The sequence below is a fragment of the Sciurus vulgaris genome (genome assembly GCF_902686455.1).
Source record: "Sciurus vulgaris genome assembly, chromosome: 2".
In the NCBI taxonomy this organism is placed as follows: Eukaryota; Metazoa; Chordata; class Mammalia; order Rodentia; family Sciuridae; genus Sciurus; species Sciurus vulgaris.
Genome location: NC_136462.1, coordinates 13,586,718 through 13,605,518, shown reverse-complemented (window position 1 = coordinate 13,605,518; position 18,801 = coordinate 13,586,718). Strand labels below are relative to the sequence as shown.

At 55.9% G+C, this 18,801-nt stretch overlaps 1 protein-coding gene across 1 annotated transcript in view; it reads left to right on the top strand.

Annotated features, from left to right (window-relative positions):
- Positions 1-18,801, top strand: part of SLC24A4 (solute carrier family 24 member 4) — a 137,568-nt gene that overhangs the window by 70,073 nt on the left and 48,694 nt on the right. Inside the window, exons 3-7 of the mRNA XM_079127629.1 lie at positions 11,767-11,843; positions 15,262-15,336; positions 16,721-16,805; positions 17,255-17,358; positions 17,921-17,995. Of these exons, the coding sequence (XP_078983755.1) occupies positions 11,767-11,843; positions 15,262-15,336; positions 16,721-16,805; positions 17,255-17,358; positions 17,921-17,995 (416 nt within the window). The remainder of the gene's footprint in view (positions 1-11,766; positions 11,844-15,261; positions 15,337-16,720; positions 16,806-17,254; positions 17,359-17,920; positions 17,996-18,801) is intronic.

Sequence of the window (18,801 nt, the reverse complement as noted above, 5' to 3'; positions counted from 1 at the left end):
CTCAGCCTGATGGAGACATTAAGCTCATCTATAAAACGCCTGCCCGGCACCTTCTAGGTTCATGTCTGATTGAGTAACTGGGAGCCCCCCTCCAGCCGAGCCCAGAGGGCAGACAGAGCTCCCATTACTCTGGCCACAGCCGGCCCTGGCCTCAGGTCCAGCGCCTATGGGAGGGAGGGGTGCCTCCAGCCTTCCTCCAGACCCTGTCCTGGCAGTGGGGAGCCTGGACTGCTGGCTTCTGACAGGCAGGCCCCTCCCAGCCCAGCCCCGGCTCAGCACCAGGCCTTCCCCCGTGCCCTCCTGCCTTCTTGCACTTGAGGCTGCCCAGGGCAGGGAAGGACCCAGCACCTCTGCTGGGACGGGGGCCGCCTTCCTGGCCTGTCACCACTCTGGGATGATCGGTATTAATTTGTATCCAGGTCATTGTACTTCTGATGGGTCGAGTGACCATGAAGTGTATTGTCCACACTTTGAGACTGGAGGGGATGCTGTTGATTAGAGTGGACAGCAGGTGTGCGTCAGGACCTTGGCCCCGTTGGTCGTAGGAGCTCATGGACGCAGGTGTTTCTGTGCCCGTGTTCTGTGACAAAGGGTTTAGTCACGTCAACAAGACTCAGCGTGGTTGTAGGTGGAGTTGCTTCTCCAGAGAGACGTGAAGCTCTACCTCCCGGTACCTGTGAACGCCGCCTTACTGGAGATGGGGTCTTCGCAGATGTAACTCGTCACCACGAGGTCACACTGCATGAGGGTAGCCTTACCCCTGAGGACTGGCGTCCTTACAAGAAAGCCACATGGAGACATAGAAGGGAGAAGGGCAGAGATGACCGTAGAGTGACGTGTCTGCCAGCCAGGAAAGGCCAGGACAGCCCGCTGTCACCAGAGCTAGAAGAGGCGGGAGCAGCTTCTCTGTGAGCCTCAGAGGAGCCCCTGCCAGCGCCTCAGCTTTCAGACGGCCACGCCTGGGGTGGACCAGGCTGTAGGGGTTTCCGTGCGTGCGCTGTGTGACGACCATCCCAGGAGGCTTTTGTTGCAGCCTGGACCCAAGTGCCCCATAGGCACCAGGTCTGGACCTACGTGCCAGGAGGAAACCGCTGGTTCTCATGAGTGCCCCCAAGTCCACGCCTGGGACTTTCACAGACTGCCAGCCGGTGTCCTGGTCAGACCACAAATAGCCATTTCTGCTGGTTCACAGGAATGAACACGTGGCCCGATGAGCTCTTGTGGCCAGCTTTGCCAGGACACATAGGACCCTGCACCATGCGGGGCCAACCCCCCAGGAAACCCGGTTTCCCCTGGCCAGACGGCCCAGGCGGCCCTACAGTCCTGTTGGTGGGGCGGGCAAGACTGCCTGATGACGTGAGTGACCTGAGCGTGGCCCCGTGCCAGGCGCCACTGCTTCCAGGCTGCTGCAGCTGCCCCAGCCCCGGTACCGAGCTGGGCAGCAGAGGACCAGGTCCAGGCCCGTCCCATCTTTACCAGGGGGTCACAGTGATGGCCGACGCACTTCACTTGCACGTGCACGAATCGGGTGCCCGATGCTCATGCGTCCTCACCAGGTAGGTCGAGGCTGGGGGCGAGCCCTCTGTGGTCAGGGGGACGCACCCCCCTTTTCTGAGCCGTGAGACAGTAGCTGTGTCAGTGAAGCACTGGTTTTTAAGTGTACGGTGTGAGTTTAGGCAAATGACTACCACCCCGTAGCTACCCCCGGATCAAGATCTGGAACCTTCCTGTCACCCCTGGACGTTCCCAGGCCTTTCCCACCCGGTCCCTCCCCGGCCCCCGTGTCCCAGGTCTTCGTCTGGACGATGCTGGGGCTTCCTGTGAACGGTGGCTCCGCGTCCCTTGGTGCTGGTTCTTCTGCGCGCCTCGCTGTCAGGCTCAGTCTTGGGCGAATCACAGATGGACTCACATGTGTCCCCATGGGAACAGGGGAGCCCCCGCACAGCGGCGGGCGTGGCGGGCAGGCCCGTCACCCTTGGCACAGGCGGCCGCGCTTCCTTCCCATCCCTGGCGTTCGCGTCTCTGTTCCCAGCGGCAGACAAACCCAGGTGGACCTGTGCGCTGGGACTCTGCGCCTGTCTCAGGTGGCCCTCTGGGTGGCATCTGTCTAACATGCCAGGAGAGCAGGGGCTGTCGCCGCCTGGTTCATGGGAGTCCCCAGAATCTGGAACGGTGCTGGGCCCCACGGAATCTGTGTGGAAAGAGTCAAGGGAGGGATCGCCACTGTGACCCTTGGCCCAGACGACGGAGTGGCTTCCGCGGTCCCAGCTAGAGGTAGCCAGCATCCCGCGTGTGGGGATGACCTTAGAACAGACATGAAGAATGGTTGTGTCAAATTGTCCAGCTGAAGTTTTTGGCCCTTGACAACAGCCAGAGGCCCCTGAGGGCTGGATCACCCAGATTTCGGTTGTGGCTCTGCCTCTGACTGGTTGTGTGACCTGGGGCAACTTACTTGACCTTTCTGTGCCCTAGTGAGAGCGTTGCCTAGGCTGGTTGTGAGGATTAAATGAAGTTCTATGTGAAAAGTACTGGGCTCCTCAGTTTTCTATAATCAAATACCTGAGATAATTAACGGACAAGGATAAAAGGTTTATTTTGGTTCCCAATTTTGGAGATTCCAGGTCATGATAAATTGGCCTGATGCTTTGGGGCCTGTGGCAAGGCAGCCCAAGACGGAGGGAAGAGGTGACAGGGCAGAACTGCTCACCTAGGAAGAGGACAGAGGAAGACACTGGGGTCCCCCAGTCCCCTTCAAGGGCACGCCCCCAATGCTCAAAAGATCCCCCGCTATTTCCCTTTTAAGGCTCCATTCCCTCCCAATAGTGCCACCCTGGGGACTGAGTGTTCTTTACCCAAACCTTTGGGGGACACTTAAGATCCAAACTATAGTAAGTTCTTTGAGCGTTTGGCATTTGCTAAGCCTGTGTGTGTGTGTGTATGCTGTTTGTGTTATACACAGAACATTCTCTCATGCTAAAAACACATTGTACCTGTTTTGCAAATAGTGAGGTTTTCCTTAATAATCCTGGTCCTCTCGATAAACAACAGTGCCGTGTTGCCCACGGGTTCGGGGTTGCTGCACGGTGGGCGGAACCTCGGTTGGTTCCCAGTGAGCACATTGCATTCTATCTGATGTCCTGTGGCAAAGGTGGGGACAATTCAGGGATGAGCAAATGGTCACTGTAGCTGTCTGAGGGCACGTAACCCAGTGCGTGGGCAAAGCTGATGAACTGAAGAGCGTTGTGCATTGTGGAAATAAACAGAGGCCACCCTAAGGAAGACAAATCTAGGTGGCTAATCAGGGTCAACAGGTGGTCGGCTACCATCACCTGCACTTGGCAGGCATTCATGGCAGGCGAGGCAGCAGGGAAGCTTCTGGTGGGTGTCATGGTTTGATATGAAGTGACCCCAAAGCTCCTGTGTCGATGCAGAAATGCTCAGAGGTGAATGGTTAGATTACGGGAGCGGTACCCTGATCAGTCCAACCTAGTTTGAATGGACTAACTGGGTGGGGCGTGCCTGGAGGAGGTTTGTCTTCCTGCAGCCCCTCCCGCTCCCTCTCTCTGCTTCCCAGCTGCCATGGAGAGAGCAGCTTCCCCCATCATGCCTGTCCGCCATGATACTTGGCCTCCCCTTGGGCCCAGAGCTACGGAGTCGACCATGGACTGAACCTTTGAAACTGAACCAAAATACATATTTCCTCTTCTAAGTTGTTCTTGTTGGTTATTTTAGTCACAGAGATGAAACGTTAACTGACGGAGGGAAAGGAGGCTTCAGGTGAGACCTGATGGGGAGCTGGGGGCGGGTGAACTAGAAGGGAGCCTTTTGTGTCCTTGGTGGGGAGTGTGTTCCCTAGGCCAGTCACAGCCAAGGCCCACCAAGTAGGCGGCTTGAAACAGCATAACTGATTCTCTCCCTCTGAGGAGGCTCCGAGTTGGAGATGGGTGTTGGTACGGCAGGTCTGTTCCTCCAGGCTCTGAGGAGGACCTGACCCCGCTCTCTCCCAGCTCCTGGTGGCTCGGTGTCCTTTGGCTTATGCACCCGTCACTCCAGTCTCGGCCTCTGTCATCCCGTGGCCTTGGTCTGTGTCTCTGCGTTCTCTCCTCTCCTTCTGAGGTCACCTCACCAGTCCTTGCAGTTAGGGCCCACCTACTCCTCTGTGGCCTCACTTTGACTTAGCTAGCTGTATCTGCTGTAGACCGGGTTGTGTCCCCAGGTTTAGTGTTAAAGTGCTAGTTAAAGTAATGGCCAGGTGGAATGAAGTCATAAGGTAGCGGCAGGACAGGTGCCCTCATAAGAAGAGGAAGAGACCCCAGGAGCACTCAGAGAAGAGGCCAAGTGGGGATGCCTGAGAAGGTGCCACCCCCAGGCCAGGAAGGGGACCTCACTAGGAGCCAGCCCTGGCAGCACCTTGACCTTAGACCTGCAGCCTCCAGCACTGTGAGAAAACAGCTGTAGTTCGAGATATCCCATCTGTGGAGAGCAGTGACAGAGGATGGGAGAGCAGGGACTGAGATCGGGGGTCTCTGATGACCTCATGGCGTGGCAGGCCCGGTGCCTGGGAATGTTTCCATGCAAGGGCACAGGATGCTCAGCTGCTGTGGCATAGCCCTGCATGAGGAGGCTCTGTGCGAGAGTCCTGCCAGCTCTGACCTTGACCTCAGGCACACAGCTCTGGGAAGGAAGGAATTCTTATGCTAGACAACCACGATGTGTCACCAGCTCTGCTTCTCCAGTTCCTGCCTGCCTTACAGTAACTTTAAACAATGGACTTTCCTGAGAGCTGCACAAAGCTAACATTGCACTTTGCAATTGTGGAAAAGCTACATAGACATCCTCGTTTCTGTAGCTTTCCTGAATACAAAGAATAATGGTTGCACAGTCTTTAACCTGATAATGAGATATATGAATAAAGATTGCTGGCCTAACTCTTTAGATCTGCATCTCCATCAGAGAGCAGAGCTCCACCTGATCCCAGCTTAATCTTCAAGATCTGTGTCTGTGGATGTTTATTTTCCAATCCCCCTTTGCCTCTTGTCGGACCTGAGAGTTTGGTAGCACTGGTCACAGCACCCGCCTGCAGGGTCTGGTCATGGGAACCATAGCAAACGAATTCAACTGATTTCCGAATCAGCTCACATTCCAAAATTCCTGGTAGACTTGAATTTGGGGAGACACTATTCAGTTCTCTAAAGGGAGACTATGTATCTTTTTCTGGTTGGTATGTTAGTCAACTTTCTGTCACTTTAAAAAAATACCTGAGCTAATCAGTTTATAAAGACAGCAGGTATTTTTGTGGCTCATAGTTCAGAGATTCCAACCCACAACCAATAGGCCCCATGTTTGACCCAGTGCCAGGACAGGATACCACGGCAGGAGCTTGTGGAGAAGCAAAGCTCTCACCTCGTGGCCAGGGCTTGGGGTCCCACAATCCCCTCCGGGGATATGCCCCTGAGGACCTGAGGACCTCCTGCTGGGACCCACCTCTGAAAGACCCCACCACCTCCCAGTTCTGCCACCCTCGGAACCATGCTTTAAACACATGCACCTTTTGGGGACATTCGAGATCCAGCTGGCCTAGAGTTGGAAGGGAGGGAGCCTGTCCATCACTGATCAGGCCTGGCCATTCTGGGCTGGCTGCTGCAGAGAATGGGCCAGAATCCCACTGTCCTGTCAGGCGCCACAGTCCTGTGGTAACTACCTATGGTGCTGAACACAGCATCTGACCTCTCTGGACGTTGGTGTCTCCTATAAAGTGGAGGTCAAGGGGTCCTTGGTGGTACAGGACAGGATCTTCGGCATCAGAGCCAGGAGAGAAGTGCAGATGACCAGACCCACTTAGAAGCCACTGCCCAGGGACAGTGATGAGCCCGCTCCCCTCCTACATGGAGAACAACTGGAGCACATAGAATGGGGAGCTCCATTCAGTTGTAAAATCCCATGGCGGTTGCTCCTGGAAAGAATGATCCCATGGCTGAGACCTCTGATCATATTTTTATTTTTTGCCTCACTTAATCTCTTGGAATGTACAGAAAGACAGGATTTTAAACCCCTTTTTCATGCTGGTTAAGCATGATTTGATCTAATTCTATTTTCTCCTATTTGGGACAGGAGGTGATGGTCTAAACTTCAACATGCCGACTGTTGTCCACAAAAGGCATAAGATTCCTAGCAAAGTTATTTTAAACCAAAGAATTGGGGAGAGGAAAAAATATCACAGCTTTTTGCTTTGGGCTCCTGGTGCTTGGGTGGTTTCTCAACCTCATACCTTATGTAAGTGGAAATGATAGAAATTCGAAGCTATTGAAATGACTTCCCAGCCCTGCAGTCTTGTTTTTGTGGTTTCAGAATAAAAGTCAGGGCTTCGAATGTGAGGTTATTTTTAACCAGAGTAGGAAGCAAAGGGAGAATGACATGTTTGGAGGCAGCTTTTAAAACAAAAAAGCAAAAAAAAAAAAAAAAATTCAATTCACAGTTTGTATTCCCTAAAGAGAATCGACTAATTGAACGGTTGAAGAAAGATCAGCATCTTCCAGAAAGCACAGCTCTGTCAACAGCTTTCTGTCTGCAGAGTTGTGCAGCCGCTGAGCAGCCCTCTGGAAGCCCTGCTGCCTGGGCGGCCAGTCAGACAGGCCCAGCACAGCCTTCCGGCCGGCCGAGTGGCTTCACCCGCTCTCCATTTACAACCCAAGGAACGAGAAGGCCAAACACTCATTTGCTCAGCCTGGCCCCACGGTGTGGTGTAGGAGGGGCCTGGTGAGGTGCTCAGGTCCCAGCTCTGCCTTCTGTCCTTACAGGAGATGCCTCAGGGCTGCCTGGCATGCGTCCCACAGAGGCGCCTTCTCTGACCCAGAGAGCAGGACCTTAGTCTTGGCCTCTCAGCCTCCAGAACCATGAGAAATGAATTTCCATTGTTTGTAATCCACCCAGTTTGGCCTCTTTCGTTATAGCAGCCCAGGTGGACCAGGACAAGCAGGAAATGGAATGATCAAAGAATAAAACATTCTGCACAGGCTAAGGGAGCGGGCGCTGCCGCCGCTGGAGCCTCCGGCCCTCTGCATAGCCCTGGTCACCAGCAGCAACTGCAGCAAGAAGAGCACTCTGCCCCTTTCCTGCCCTTGGGGTCTCCTAGGTCAGCAGACCTGGGGCTGCCAGGGAGCTGAGGGTCCTCAGAACAGGATGCAGGGCCGTGTGTGTGACTGTGCAGTGCCCAGCCCGACCCTGTAGCTATGTCCCCACTGGCAGGTTCCCATGAAGAAGTGGGAATGGCTGTTGCGTGCCTCGTGGCCCCTCTGCCCATCCTGCGGTTTCCCTCCTGCACACTGAGATGGATGTGGGTCATTCCCTGGGGCTGGGCTTCCAGTCTCTATGATGCCAAGGAAGGATGTCCAGCGGCTGCTGGGGTTAGGTCCTGAGCTTGGCAGAGACTGAAGTTTGAGAGATGTCTGTGGAGACTAGGAGTCAGAGCCCGGAAGAGGGAGAAGAGGGCTGCGGACAAAGCCCCAGGAGCACCGGCATTCAGGGACTCTGCAGGAGACTGAGGTGAGGAAGGAGTGTTGGGGTCCCAGCAGCCAAGCGGGGACGTTTCACCAAGGTGGGTTCACACGACGCTGACGATGTCCATGCGTTTTGCTAATGAGAGCTGCCAACCTGGAAGGCTGCACATAATACCATTCCAGTAATAAGACCTTCTAGAAAAGGTGTAGAGATAGCAGACACACTACTGGTGGCCAGGGTTGGGCAGCAGGAAGGGGTTGACCACAAAAAGTCAGCACGAGGGCATTTGGGGAGCGATGGGATGATTTTGTCCTGTGCGTGTGGAGGTGGGTGTGAAGGTCCATGCGGTTCTCAAGCCCGTACAGCTGCTCACCACGAGGAGTGAATTCTGTATGTAAAATGGACGGACAGCCGGACAGATCACAGGTCCTTTCACCCAGTTGTATGTACGTTCACTAATATGTAAATAGGAAGTGGTTTGTTGTGTCAGAGGTTCCAAAGAGATGAAGGAAGGGGAGGGGAGGGACCCTGAGCCAGGGAACGGCATCTCAGACCTCTGTCCCAGTGAGTCCCAGGCTGTGGGCAGAACTGAGCCAATTCCTCCCTCCAGGAACGTAGCCGCTGGCCATGGTCCAGAGCTTCCAGGGAAACAGAGCCTGCCTGTGCCTGACTGGTTGTGTGACTGTGGGCAATTACTTTAACCCTTCAGGGCCTCTGTTTCCTCATCAGTAAAATGGGAGCAATGGGCTTCTCAAGATGGCCTGAGATCAGGGGCTTTGAAACGTGAGTAATGCAGGCTTTGTAACCGAACATGGGTGCCCTGTCTCAGGGGCTCCCTGCATGCCTCCACCTCCCGAGTCAGTAGCCACCGGCCTGTCCCACTCCTCACCATCACAAAAAGCTTCCTGCTCCGTCCATCATGGGTCTACTGTCCACCTGCTCCAGGCCGAGCATGTGGTGAGGTCACATCCAGGAAGCTGCACCTGGCTTAGTGCCTGGTGCATAGTAGGTGCTCAAGAAATGTGTATTGACTCCGCTCTTTCAGGACAGGGTGTCTTCCATCCTTTGGGGCAGCTTCGGTGCTCTCTGAAAGTCGAATCACCTTCCAGATGAAGCCGCTGTGCTCAGGGATGCTCAGGACACAGTCTAGTACTAGTGCGGAGGGTGCTGGGGGCATTGGAGGTGCTTCTGCCCTGTCCCTGAGGGTTCCTCCTCTGATGCTGGGAAGGCAGCTGGCAGGAACAACCTGCCTGCAGTGCCCTGGGTGCTGAGCACAGTCCAGGGCCATCCTGTGGAGGGAGGCAGACATCTGACCTAGAAGGGCTCCTGGGCACGTCAAGACCAAGAGCGGTGGAGAAGTCCCTCTGGGCACCAAGGTACAGAGGCAAGAGCCTTAATGGCGGGGAAGGGAGCAGCTGCCTTCCCTCCTGTCTCCTCTGCCCCCCTCCCAGGGCCTGGATCATCCCTGCTTCCCTGAGCTCAGTTCCACCTGCAGACAAATCTCCCTTCCCCATCCCACCTCCCCCGGATTTCTGCAGCTTAAAGGCTTAGGCGCAACCTCAAAAGCCATGTGTGCGCCCCCCTTATTCCTCCCTCCTAGGGTGGGGATCTGAGCGGCAGGGACAGGCTCCACCCCTCTCGGACCCCTCGTGGCTGGGGCGGGAGAAGTGGGAGGAGGAGGAAGGTCTCCTCAGGAACCTGGGGCCACAGGGCTCCAGCGTGGCTCCTCTGTGGCCGTGGAGCCGCTCTCCTGCCCTCCGCTCCCTGCCGTCTGCTCTCCTCCAGGCTGGACTCTCTCTTTTCATACACCAAAGCGGTGTCCCCTGGAGCCGTGGAGTCAGCGCGCCCTTATGAGCTGATGACCCTCTGAGTCCTTGCTCTGGGTCCTCATGACACCGGGTCTGCTGTGATCCTGGCTCCTATGAAGGTGCCACCCCTGGGGTCTCAGCTGCTTGCCAAGGTCACACAGGTCGTAAGGGGCAGAAGCGCTTCCCAAAACCTAATTCTGTCTGCTTCTGCGAACAACAGACGTGCCAAACACAGAGCACATCCTCAGTCCAGAATTATTGCTGTCGGTGGCCGGGGTGGGAGGGACAGGGATCCCCTGCTACCTTGCCAGCTGCGGGAGGATTTGAGTCCTAAAGAGTGGGGTGGACTGGTCCCAGCTACCAGCCACCAGCTGGGGAGGGTGGAGCGGTCCTCTGTGGGCTTCGGCTCTTGACACGGGGGCCAGGGCATGCTCAGTAAGGAGCAGCCGATCGCCACTGAAGAGGAGGAGGGCGGACAGGTGAAATAGCTCAGCCGATTGAAGCCCCAGGTGTTCAAGCCAGTGATACTCAGAGCAGCAGTGACTCCCAATCTTGGCTTGTGTGGCTGGGAGCCCTGAGCTGGTCACATCCCTCTCTGAGCCTTACCTGCAGAGGGCACAGTGCCGTCCTTCTGGGTTTAGGGTGTGTCAGAAGACTCCGGTGGGCTCTGAGAATTGGGGGTCAGAAGTGGCTGGGGGCCCCGTACCTGCTGCCCTTGGTGGCAACGTCAAGACCACCTCTGTGACCTTCCAGAGGGGAGCCGAGCAAGGCAGAGGGCTGAGTGGGAATTCTGTTCCTACCAAGGACAAAGCCACTTATAACCCACCTGTCCACGCTGCTGGAGGCCAGGTGATGTGTCCTCAGCAGTGTGACTTTATTCTGATTCTCAGAGACATCCCAGGATTGGATTAATCACCAGCTCTCACAACACTCCTTTGCAGAATCGGGAAATGCCTCAAATTCTCATGGCAGAAATGTCTATTGATCTGCACTGAAACGTCCCTACAGCTCCATTTGCCCTGGAAAGAAGACCCAGGCAATGAGACGGCCAACCCCCTCCCTTACTAACTCTCCATCTCCAGACAGACAGACCTTGAAGCAGATCCATGCCCTTGAACTGGCAGTGCAATTGTATTCACCAAGTTTGATTCCAAAGGGGGGGGAGAGGGAGAGAGAGAGGGAGAGAGGGAGGGAGAGACAGAGAAGGAGACAATGGGAGGGAGAGAGAGAGGGGGAGAGAGGGAGAGAGGGAGAGAAAGGGAGGGAGAGAGAGGGAGAGAGAGGGAGGGAGAGAGAGGGGGAGAGAGAGAGGGAGGGAGAGAGAGGGGGAGAGAGGGAGAGAGAGAGGGAGGGAGAGAGGGAGGGAGAGAGAGGGGGAGAGAGGGAGAGAGAGAGGGAGGGAGAGAGGGAGGGAGAGAGAGGGGGAGAGAGGGAGAGAGAGAGGGAGGGAGAGAGGGAGGGAGAGAGAGGGGGAGAGAGGGAGGAGAGAGAGGGAGAGAGAGAGGGAGGGAGAGAGGGAGGGAGAGAGAGGGGGAGAGAGGGAGAGAGAGAGGGAGGGAGAGAGGGAGGGAGAGAGAGAGAGGGAGAGAGGGAGAGTGAGGGAGGGGGAGAGAGAGAGGGAGGGGGAGGAGAGAGAGAGAGAGGAGAGAGAGAGAGGGAGGGGAGAGAGAGAGTGAGGAGAGAGAGAGAGGAAGAGAGAGACAGGAGAGAGAGGGAGGGAGAGAGGGAGAGAGAGGGAGGGAGAGAGAGAAAGAGGGAGGGAGAGAGAAAGAGGGAGGGAGAGAGAGAGAGAGGGAGAGAGAGTTAAAGGAATCTATTCTTTTCTAGGTGCCTGGGAGCTGTTGTCTGTTCTTCTTGGTAGAATCTGATGTTCAAATCAGAAAAGTGTCCGTATAAGGGGGAACCATCATTGTCAAAGCTTATAGCCAAATGATATTTCTAGAGAAGGAGTTTTTGTCCTGGATGTCCATTTAGCAAGCATTTATTGAGTGCCTTCTATGAACCTGTTGTCACTCCTGGTACCTGAGGCTGGCAAGGGTGATGGCATTCTCATAGGATGAGATGACATAGATTGTTATTTTGGTCAACGTTTTACCGTTGCTTATTTAACTGATCGTTAAGGTCTATTGAGAGCCTGTGCCAGGCCTGGCCTGGGTACTGAGGATGCAGGGTGAGCTGTCTTTTGGACTGTAGCCATCCCAGTGTTGTGAAGTGTTCCATATAGTTTTCAAAATATCGCCATGATGGATTCTAAGGTGCTAGCATAGCTGGGTATAATCCAGTATCTAGCACCTTTTCCTAAGAGCACTGTTCTGCCCTGGGCTGAGAAATCATTGGCCTTCTCGATGGTCAGCCCAAAGCCAGCGAGCTTCCCAATTCTTTGCTGGACTCCCAGGTCTCAGGTGAGGTTTTGGGGGGCCCATTAATTCCTAACACTCTGCCATCTCCTCTTGTCTTCCAGCGATCCACGAGTTCCCCACAGACCTGTTCTCCAATAAGGAACGACAGCATGGAGCTGTCCTGCTGCATATCCTCGGTGTAAGTGGCCCTTGTGGGTGCCATGTCCCTCGCAGAAGCCCTGCCTGCACGGTGTGGAAGAGCCATAGCACCTGCGGGATTCCATTTAGTCCTTGCAATAGCCCCAAGAGGAGAACAGATACTGGACCATTTTGCCCACTGAGAAATAATATCTCCAATGTGCTAGGCGACTCCCTCAGTGTCCTGAACCAACACAGGAAGTGGTTCAGTCCTACATCCATTTCCTGGTTTTTAAAATAGGCACGGCAGCTCCTCTTCCTGATGTGCAAACATGGGTCACAGGTGTCGAATATCACATGGCCCTGTAGGTCTTCTGTAAATGCTCACTGTCTTGACACCACAACACACAATTTGCCCACCTTTACATAACTACAGTTGAAAATCTTGCACTTCTTAAACTTTCCTCCATATGCAGATGGCCCCTGATGACACATGGTGAAGTTCAAATAGCAATTCAAAAAGAGAATAATGGGTCCAAACCGAAATCATAGGTCATGCCTCTGTGATGGGGCAGGCAAACTCCAGGCCCAGCCATACCTGGCTCACTGCCTGTTTTTATAAATAAAGTTTTATTGGAACACAAACCCTCCCCTTCATTTCTGTGCTCTCCCTGTCTGCTTTTGTGCTTCAGTGGCAGAACTGAGGTATTGCATCTGAGTCTATGTGGCCCACAAAGCCAAAAATATTTATGGCCTTTCCCAGAAACCATTGGTTGACTCTGTGGAGTGGAGTGGTAGAGCAAAGCTGGGGAGGCCTACTCTGGATCAGCACGGCCAATTTCCCTCCTGGTCACAGCCCACCCACCAGCACTGTCTGCTTGCATGTCTAACCCCAAGCAGGCACCAGTCTTTGAGAAAGATAATTAAGAAAGTGAAATCTGGGATTCACATAGATAGTGACAACAGAGAGTAATGAATGAGTGGAATTTTAATCAATAGGATAAACCTCTAATGAAAATGAAGGATTAGCATGAGGATCCAGGCAGAGTTTGAATGACAGGCGTGTATATTGTTTCTGTAACAGAGTTGGTGTCTTTCTAGTGACTGGGACTCTACGCTCCTCTGAGTTTGGCTAACTGTCCCCAGGGTTTTGTGGCCCTGCCCCACAAAAGTCTTGGCATAGCTAAGACAAAACTTTCTATTGAACCTGAGAGCATCTCAGGAATTTTGCAGGGATTCTGGAACAGAGGTTACCAACCATGGCTGGAGGGTCAGATCTAGCCCCAGACCTGTTTTTATCAATCGAGTTTTATTAGACCATGACTGTGCCTGTTCTAGGGCCGCTTTGGTTCTCCGAGAGCAGAGCAGTTTCAATAGAGACTCTTGGATTGACAAGATCCAAAATATCATTATCTAACCCTCTGCAGAGGAAGTTTGCCAGACTCTCCTTTAGAGCATGAACACCTCGGGCATAGGAGCCAGTTGGTCTGCAGTACTAGAAGGCCTCTCAGCCCTCCCGGCACAAGGGATGGAAATCGTGGCGCCATCTTGGCCCCTCTTTCCTCCCCTATTTCTGTGGGTATCACAGGAGAGACACCCTGTGGCCCCACAGGTGACACTGTTGTGGGTGTGAATTCAAGTCAGACCCCCGAGGTCTCTTGGGTCGCCCTCCCCTCTACCCACATTCCACTATTTGTTTCTTTTGCTTCTGCCCAAAGATGAGTCAAATCCAGGGACTGTCCTAGGTGGACTCCAGTAGGTAGGACTGCCTCAGGGGCCCTGCCCAGGGATAGTCTATCTTCTACTTTATTTTATCACAATTACTTGTGAGGTTGTTGGCTATTGGGCTGTTGGGCTGGAGCATCCTGGCTCCTTTCTTTCTGCAGAAAGGGCATCCCTGCCAGAGCAGAGAGCAGCACCCCTCCGCTCTGCCTGTGCCCTGGGCCTCACCTCTCCCGTCCTCCGCTCCTGTTTCCTCTCTCTGTTCTGTTCACACCTTGACCTTGCTGTCCGTAGAGCTCTCAGGCCTCAGGCTCTGCGCTTGCTGAGGTGCGTCCAGGCAGCAGAGGATTTCCTGGCGCTCTCACCACGGTATCCCTGCTGGGGCAACCACACCTGGCACGTAGGAAAGCTCAGTTAAGCTGTGCTGGGTCCTGGAGAGCTGGGCAGGCAGGGAGAGGGTCCGGCTGGAAGACCACTCGAAAACTACCATCTGCTCGTGTTATCATTAAACAGAGAAGAAACTGAGACCCAGACCCAGACCTGTCCAAAGTCATCTGGCACATACGTCCCAGAACCAGTGTTAGGAACAGGGCTCTTTTGTGTTGTGAACCTCCCCTGGCAAATGGACTGTGGATTTTAAGGTGTGCAGAGTCCAGCAGGACCCTAGGAGACACTGGCTCACAGGTGACCAGAGTCGCCCTTTCTTTTGGCAGACAGTGGACAGTCAGCAGCCAGGACACAGCTCACCCTCCTTGGTTCCTAGATTCCATCTTGCCTCTTGAGGGCAGCCTCTGCTGCTAGGAGAGACCCACTTCTTTCAGAAGAGGTGTCTGGATTGGGAGAAGCAAAGCGTGTCTCTTGGTGTCCCAGTGTGCACACTGTCCTTCACCTCTGGTCACCAACGTGTGTGTGTTCTGCGGGAGGAGGGGTGGCGGTCCCCACACACCAACAACAGACACCAGCTAGTATTCCATAGTTCAACTCAATCCCAGCATTGTCTTCCTGGGGGGGAGGGCGTCGGACCCTCAGGTGGGGGGCTAGGCCAGCAGCGCGTCCTCCCTTCTGACGCTTTTCAGTCCCTGGGGGCTTCCCTGTGCTTCTGATCAATGCTATAAATGGGGGCTCCTGCGTCCTCCTGAGATTCAAATAATTTGTAAGAACAGCTCACAGAGCTCAGGGGGACAATTGGCCTATGTTTCCTGTGTGTCACGAAGGATATGCCACAGATCCAGATGGAGAGATGCAGGGAGAGGTATGGGGAAGAGGTGGAGCTTCCGCCACCTCCCAGGTACACCACCCTCCAGACACCCCACATGTCTGCTGTCCTGAAGCTCTCGGGACCCTGTCCGTTGGGGTTTCTGGAAGCTTGGTTACACAGGCAAGTTGATTACATCCACTCAGCCTTCCACCCCCAGGTTAGGGGAGAGGGGCTGAAGGTCCCAAACCTCCAATCCATCCCCCACTGAGAAGCTACCTAGGCCACCAGTCCTACCATTGGCACACAAAAGACACCACAGACCCCAGGGCTTTGGGGCTGTGTGCCAGGAACCAGGGACAGAGAACGAATATTTCCTTACTATGTCACAGCATCTCAAGAGAAGAAGCCTGAGCCTGCGCTCCTCCAAGCCTCAGTTTCCCCCTCTGTCAGGGAGGAGCCCGGGGGTGCTGGGTTTTCCTCTCTGCCCCCTCTGCCCCTGGCCTCTGCTGGGCTGCAGGAGGGGCCCTTGCTGACCCTGTGCATCTTCTTCCCTCCGCAGGCTCTGTACATGTTCTACGCCTTGGCCATAGTGTGTGACGACTTCTTTGTTCCGTCCCTAGAGAAGATCTGTGAGGTAGGTAGCAGGGACAGGGATTAGGACACAAGGCATGTGACTGGCAGGGTGAGAAGTCCTGCACTGGGCTGGGGAACATTCTGGTGGTAAAGACCATCACTTTAAGCATCTGGCGTTGGTGCCACAATGACGCTTCTCTGCAGCCACCCAATCAGTGTTGGCGGAGAACACCCTCTTCCAGAGCTTGGTGGAAGCTGCTGCTGTAGGAGGTGGGGCTGCAGGCAGCCTCATGGGTCCCACCTGGCAGGCCAGGGCTCCCAGGTAGTCTGTGCCTGTGCTGCTCGTTCCCTGTGCCCCGTAGGTGGCAAGTCCCAGGTGGGGACCTGCGCCCGGGAGGGCTCCCTGGGGACTGGCAGGCAGGAACACAGTTATTAGGAGCAGGTGCTTGCCCACGATGTGACCCACTACCAGGCACAACTTGGGCAGCTTGGTGTCCCTGCAGAGCTGGGAGAGCAGAGCCTTTTCTGTGAACCCCTTCTCTTTGGCGGGGCAGAGATGCTGGGCTTCCACCTTGGGGGTCAGCACCGTGACTCCAGGCTGCATCGAGCCCAGAGCGCTGACCGCCTGAAGACCCCACTACAGCTGGTCAGTGGGGAGGGAGCATGGCCCTGGACTGCCTGGGGTCCTTGGAGAGGTACTCCAGCCCCAGCCCCACATTCTAGGTCACAGGGGTCCTCCATGGCTAGAACCTGGCCTCCCCACACAGAGTGGGCCTCTGCAGACCTCCCAGCCTTGTTGGGGCCAGCTCGATCCTGGGGACAGGGCCTCTGGGTCTATTCCTGTGAGCAACTGGGTGTCATAAAGAAGGCTTACCATGGAGACCGTGTCTCCTGTTCTCGAGACCAGGCTGTGTGTCAGAGCCCCTGGGTCCCAACCCCGACCTTCTCATCTGGGGCCTCAGTGACGGTTTCTAGGCTGGTGGGCTCCTGTTGAGCACCACTGCATGCCCCATCCAGTTCTAGGTGCTAAGGATCCAAAGGCAACGCAGGCCAACCTCTGCCCTCCTGCTCCAGTGGGCAGGTCCTGGGTGCACTGCAGACCCTCACTGAGTGATCCACCTTTCAGTAATGGAGGGCAAACCATGCCAGAGTCTGGGGGAAAGGCTGGGTCTGGAGGCGTCAGAAAGGCTTCATCAAGGGGCAGTGCTCAGTCAGGGGCCCTGGAGATGAGCAGAAAGTAGACAGAGGGGCAGGGAGGAGGGGCTTGTGTCCTGAAGGCCTGGCAGGGGACAGAGGGCGTGTGCTTGGGACCCAGGGAGGAGAGGCTGCCAGCCGGGAGCTGGGCTCACCCCAGCACCTGTCCCCTGAGCTCCCTGGCTTTTATGTCCCAAGTCGTGTCCAGGCCCCTGTCCCACCCTGAGGGCCTGTGGTCCCTTGTGTTTCAGAAACTCCATCTGAGCGAAGATGTGGCAGGAGCCACCTTCATGGCCGCAGGGAGCTCCACGCCAGAGCTGTTTGCCTCTGTCATTGGTGAGAAATCCCTGGCAGCCCGAGAGGCAGGGTCCACAGAGCCGGGCTTGGGGCCCAGAGCAGCGGGGTCACGTGGTAGCTCTGAGCCGCATTCTCATCTCTAAATCCAGAGAGCCAGAGGGAGATTGGGTTGGTGGCTCTTAGGGGTGCTGGCGGGCCTGGGCCCCCTTCTGGGGTTGAAGGAGATGTCCTAAGACTAGGCTGTGGCTGTGGCCACACCGTCCTTTGACTGTTCTGAGTCAACACGTCACCTTCGTTAAGTGGGAGGATTCCGTGGCACGTGGATCACATCTCAGTAGAGGCGGAGCATGGGAGCCGCTGGCCTGGGGCCTCCCCCCCCCCCCCGCTCGGCCACGCCCACTCACGACCGGGTGCGGTTCCGCAGTGCGAGGGACCTGCTCCCTCCGCTGCCTGCGCAGACGCGGCCAGGGCTGCTCTTTCCTTCCCAGGCGTCTTCATCACACACGGGGACGTCGGGGTGGGGACCATCGTGGGTTCCGCCGTGTTCAACATCCTGTGTATCATTGGAGTGTGTGGGCTGTTCGCCGGCCAGGTTGGTGGCTTTGAGCATGTCGGCTTCCAGATTCCCTCCCCCTCGACGCTCTGGGGCCTGGGATGCGCAGGGTCAGCGCGCAACCGTCGCTAGTCCAAGGACAACCACTCATTTAAGAAGTGCCTGCTGTATCCCTGGCCCTGAGCGAGATTCCGGAACTAGCTGGTCTCCCTGCAGGCCTGAGGCTGGCCTGCCGTTGATGCCCCCATTCAGTGTCCTCAGAGTCCTGGAGGGAAGTTAGACTTGATCTTTGAGAGGGAGGCCCATGGGCAAGGCCCTGCCCTGCTCGGTGGGCACCTGATTCCCCTGAGGGGACAGGATGGCACCTCTGGTCTCCACCATGACAGATGGCTTCTGCTGCAAAATGTGCGTGTCTGCTACCTCTGAGGAGGTGGTTTAGCCAACACTTGAGCACATTCCCTGGTTCCAGTCTCCTCCCCAGTGTGAGGGAGGGCGGGTGGCCTGGGAGGAGCCCCAGGGCGTGTCCTTGTGCCTGCAAGGGGCCTGGGCCCTCTTCCCCTCCAACCCCAGCCAGCATTGGCTGAGGCCCTGTGCTCGGCAGGTGGTGCGCCTGACCTGGTGGGCCGTGTGCCGGGACTCCGTCTACTATACCCTTTCTGTCATCGTGCTCATCGCGGTAAGTCCCCCTCCCGCCCTGGTGTGGGTTGGCCAGGACCCTGCAGAGACACAGACCCCCACCTGGCTGTCCCTGACCCAGCCATGGCGTGTGCCACCCTCCCTGTCCTCACGCCTCCACCCACGTCCCTCCCTCCCCCAAAACCTCATGCCTGACACTCTGGCCTTGAGCAAATCCGCAGACTTTGGAAAAGCCAGAGCATGTGCCGGGGGTCTCGAGCCCTGCACCCTGCTGAGCCCTCACCCCTGATCTGTGACAGACCCCATTCTAGGAAGCAGAGCCTCTGGTTTTGTCATCACTAAGACAAAAGAAAAAGGGCCACCTGAAAGCAGTCAGAGAGGACAGGTGGGAGGCTGGGGTCCCTGGGGTCTGCCAGTGTGGCCTGACCCCTGAGTCTCCATGGGCTGGGGGACATGGTGTGTGATAGTGAGGTACCCTGCCGAGGAGCAAGTCCTCTGCAGAACAGCAGTTCCCACCCAGAGCTTTGAGGTGGTGGGAGGGAAGGAACGTGCCCTCACGTAACAGTTTGCCACCCTGCCATACCTGGAGCCAACTCCACACAGCTACTGACCCTCGTATTAGTTATCTGTTGCTGTGAAATTTCCCCCAAGCTCGCAGCTTGAAACAGCAAGCATTTGAATCTCCATGGGTCAAACATCTGGGAACAGCTTAGCGGGCCTCAGGGCTGGGGTCTCTCACCAGCCTTCAGTCCAGGTGTCAGCTGGGGTCGGGGCCTCTCAGGGCCCATCCTCCTTCAGAGCCCTGGCTCGGCCCCCGGCTGGCCTGACGGGCCAGGTTCCCACAGG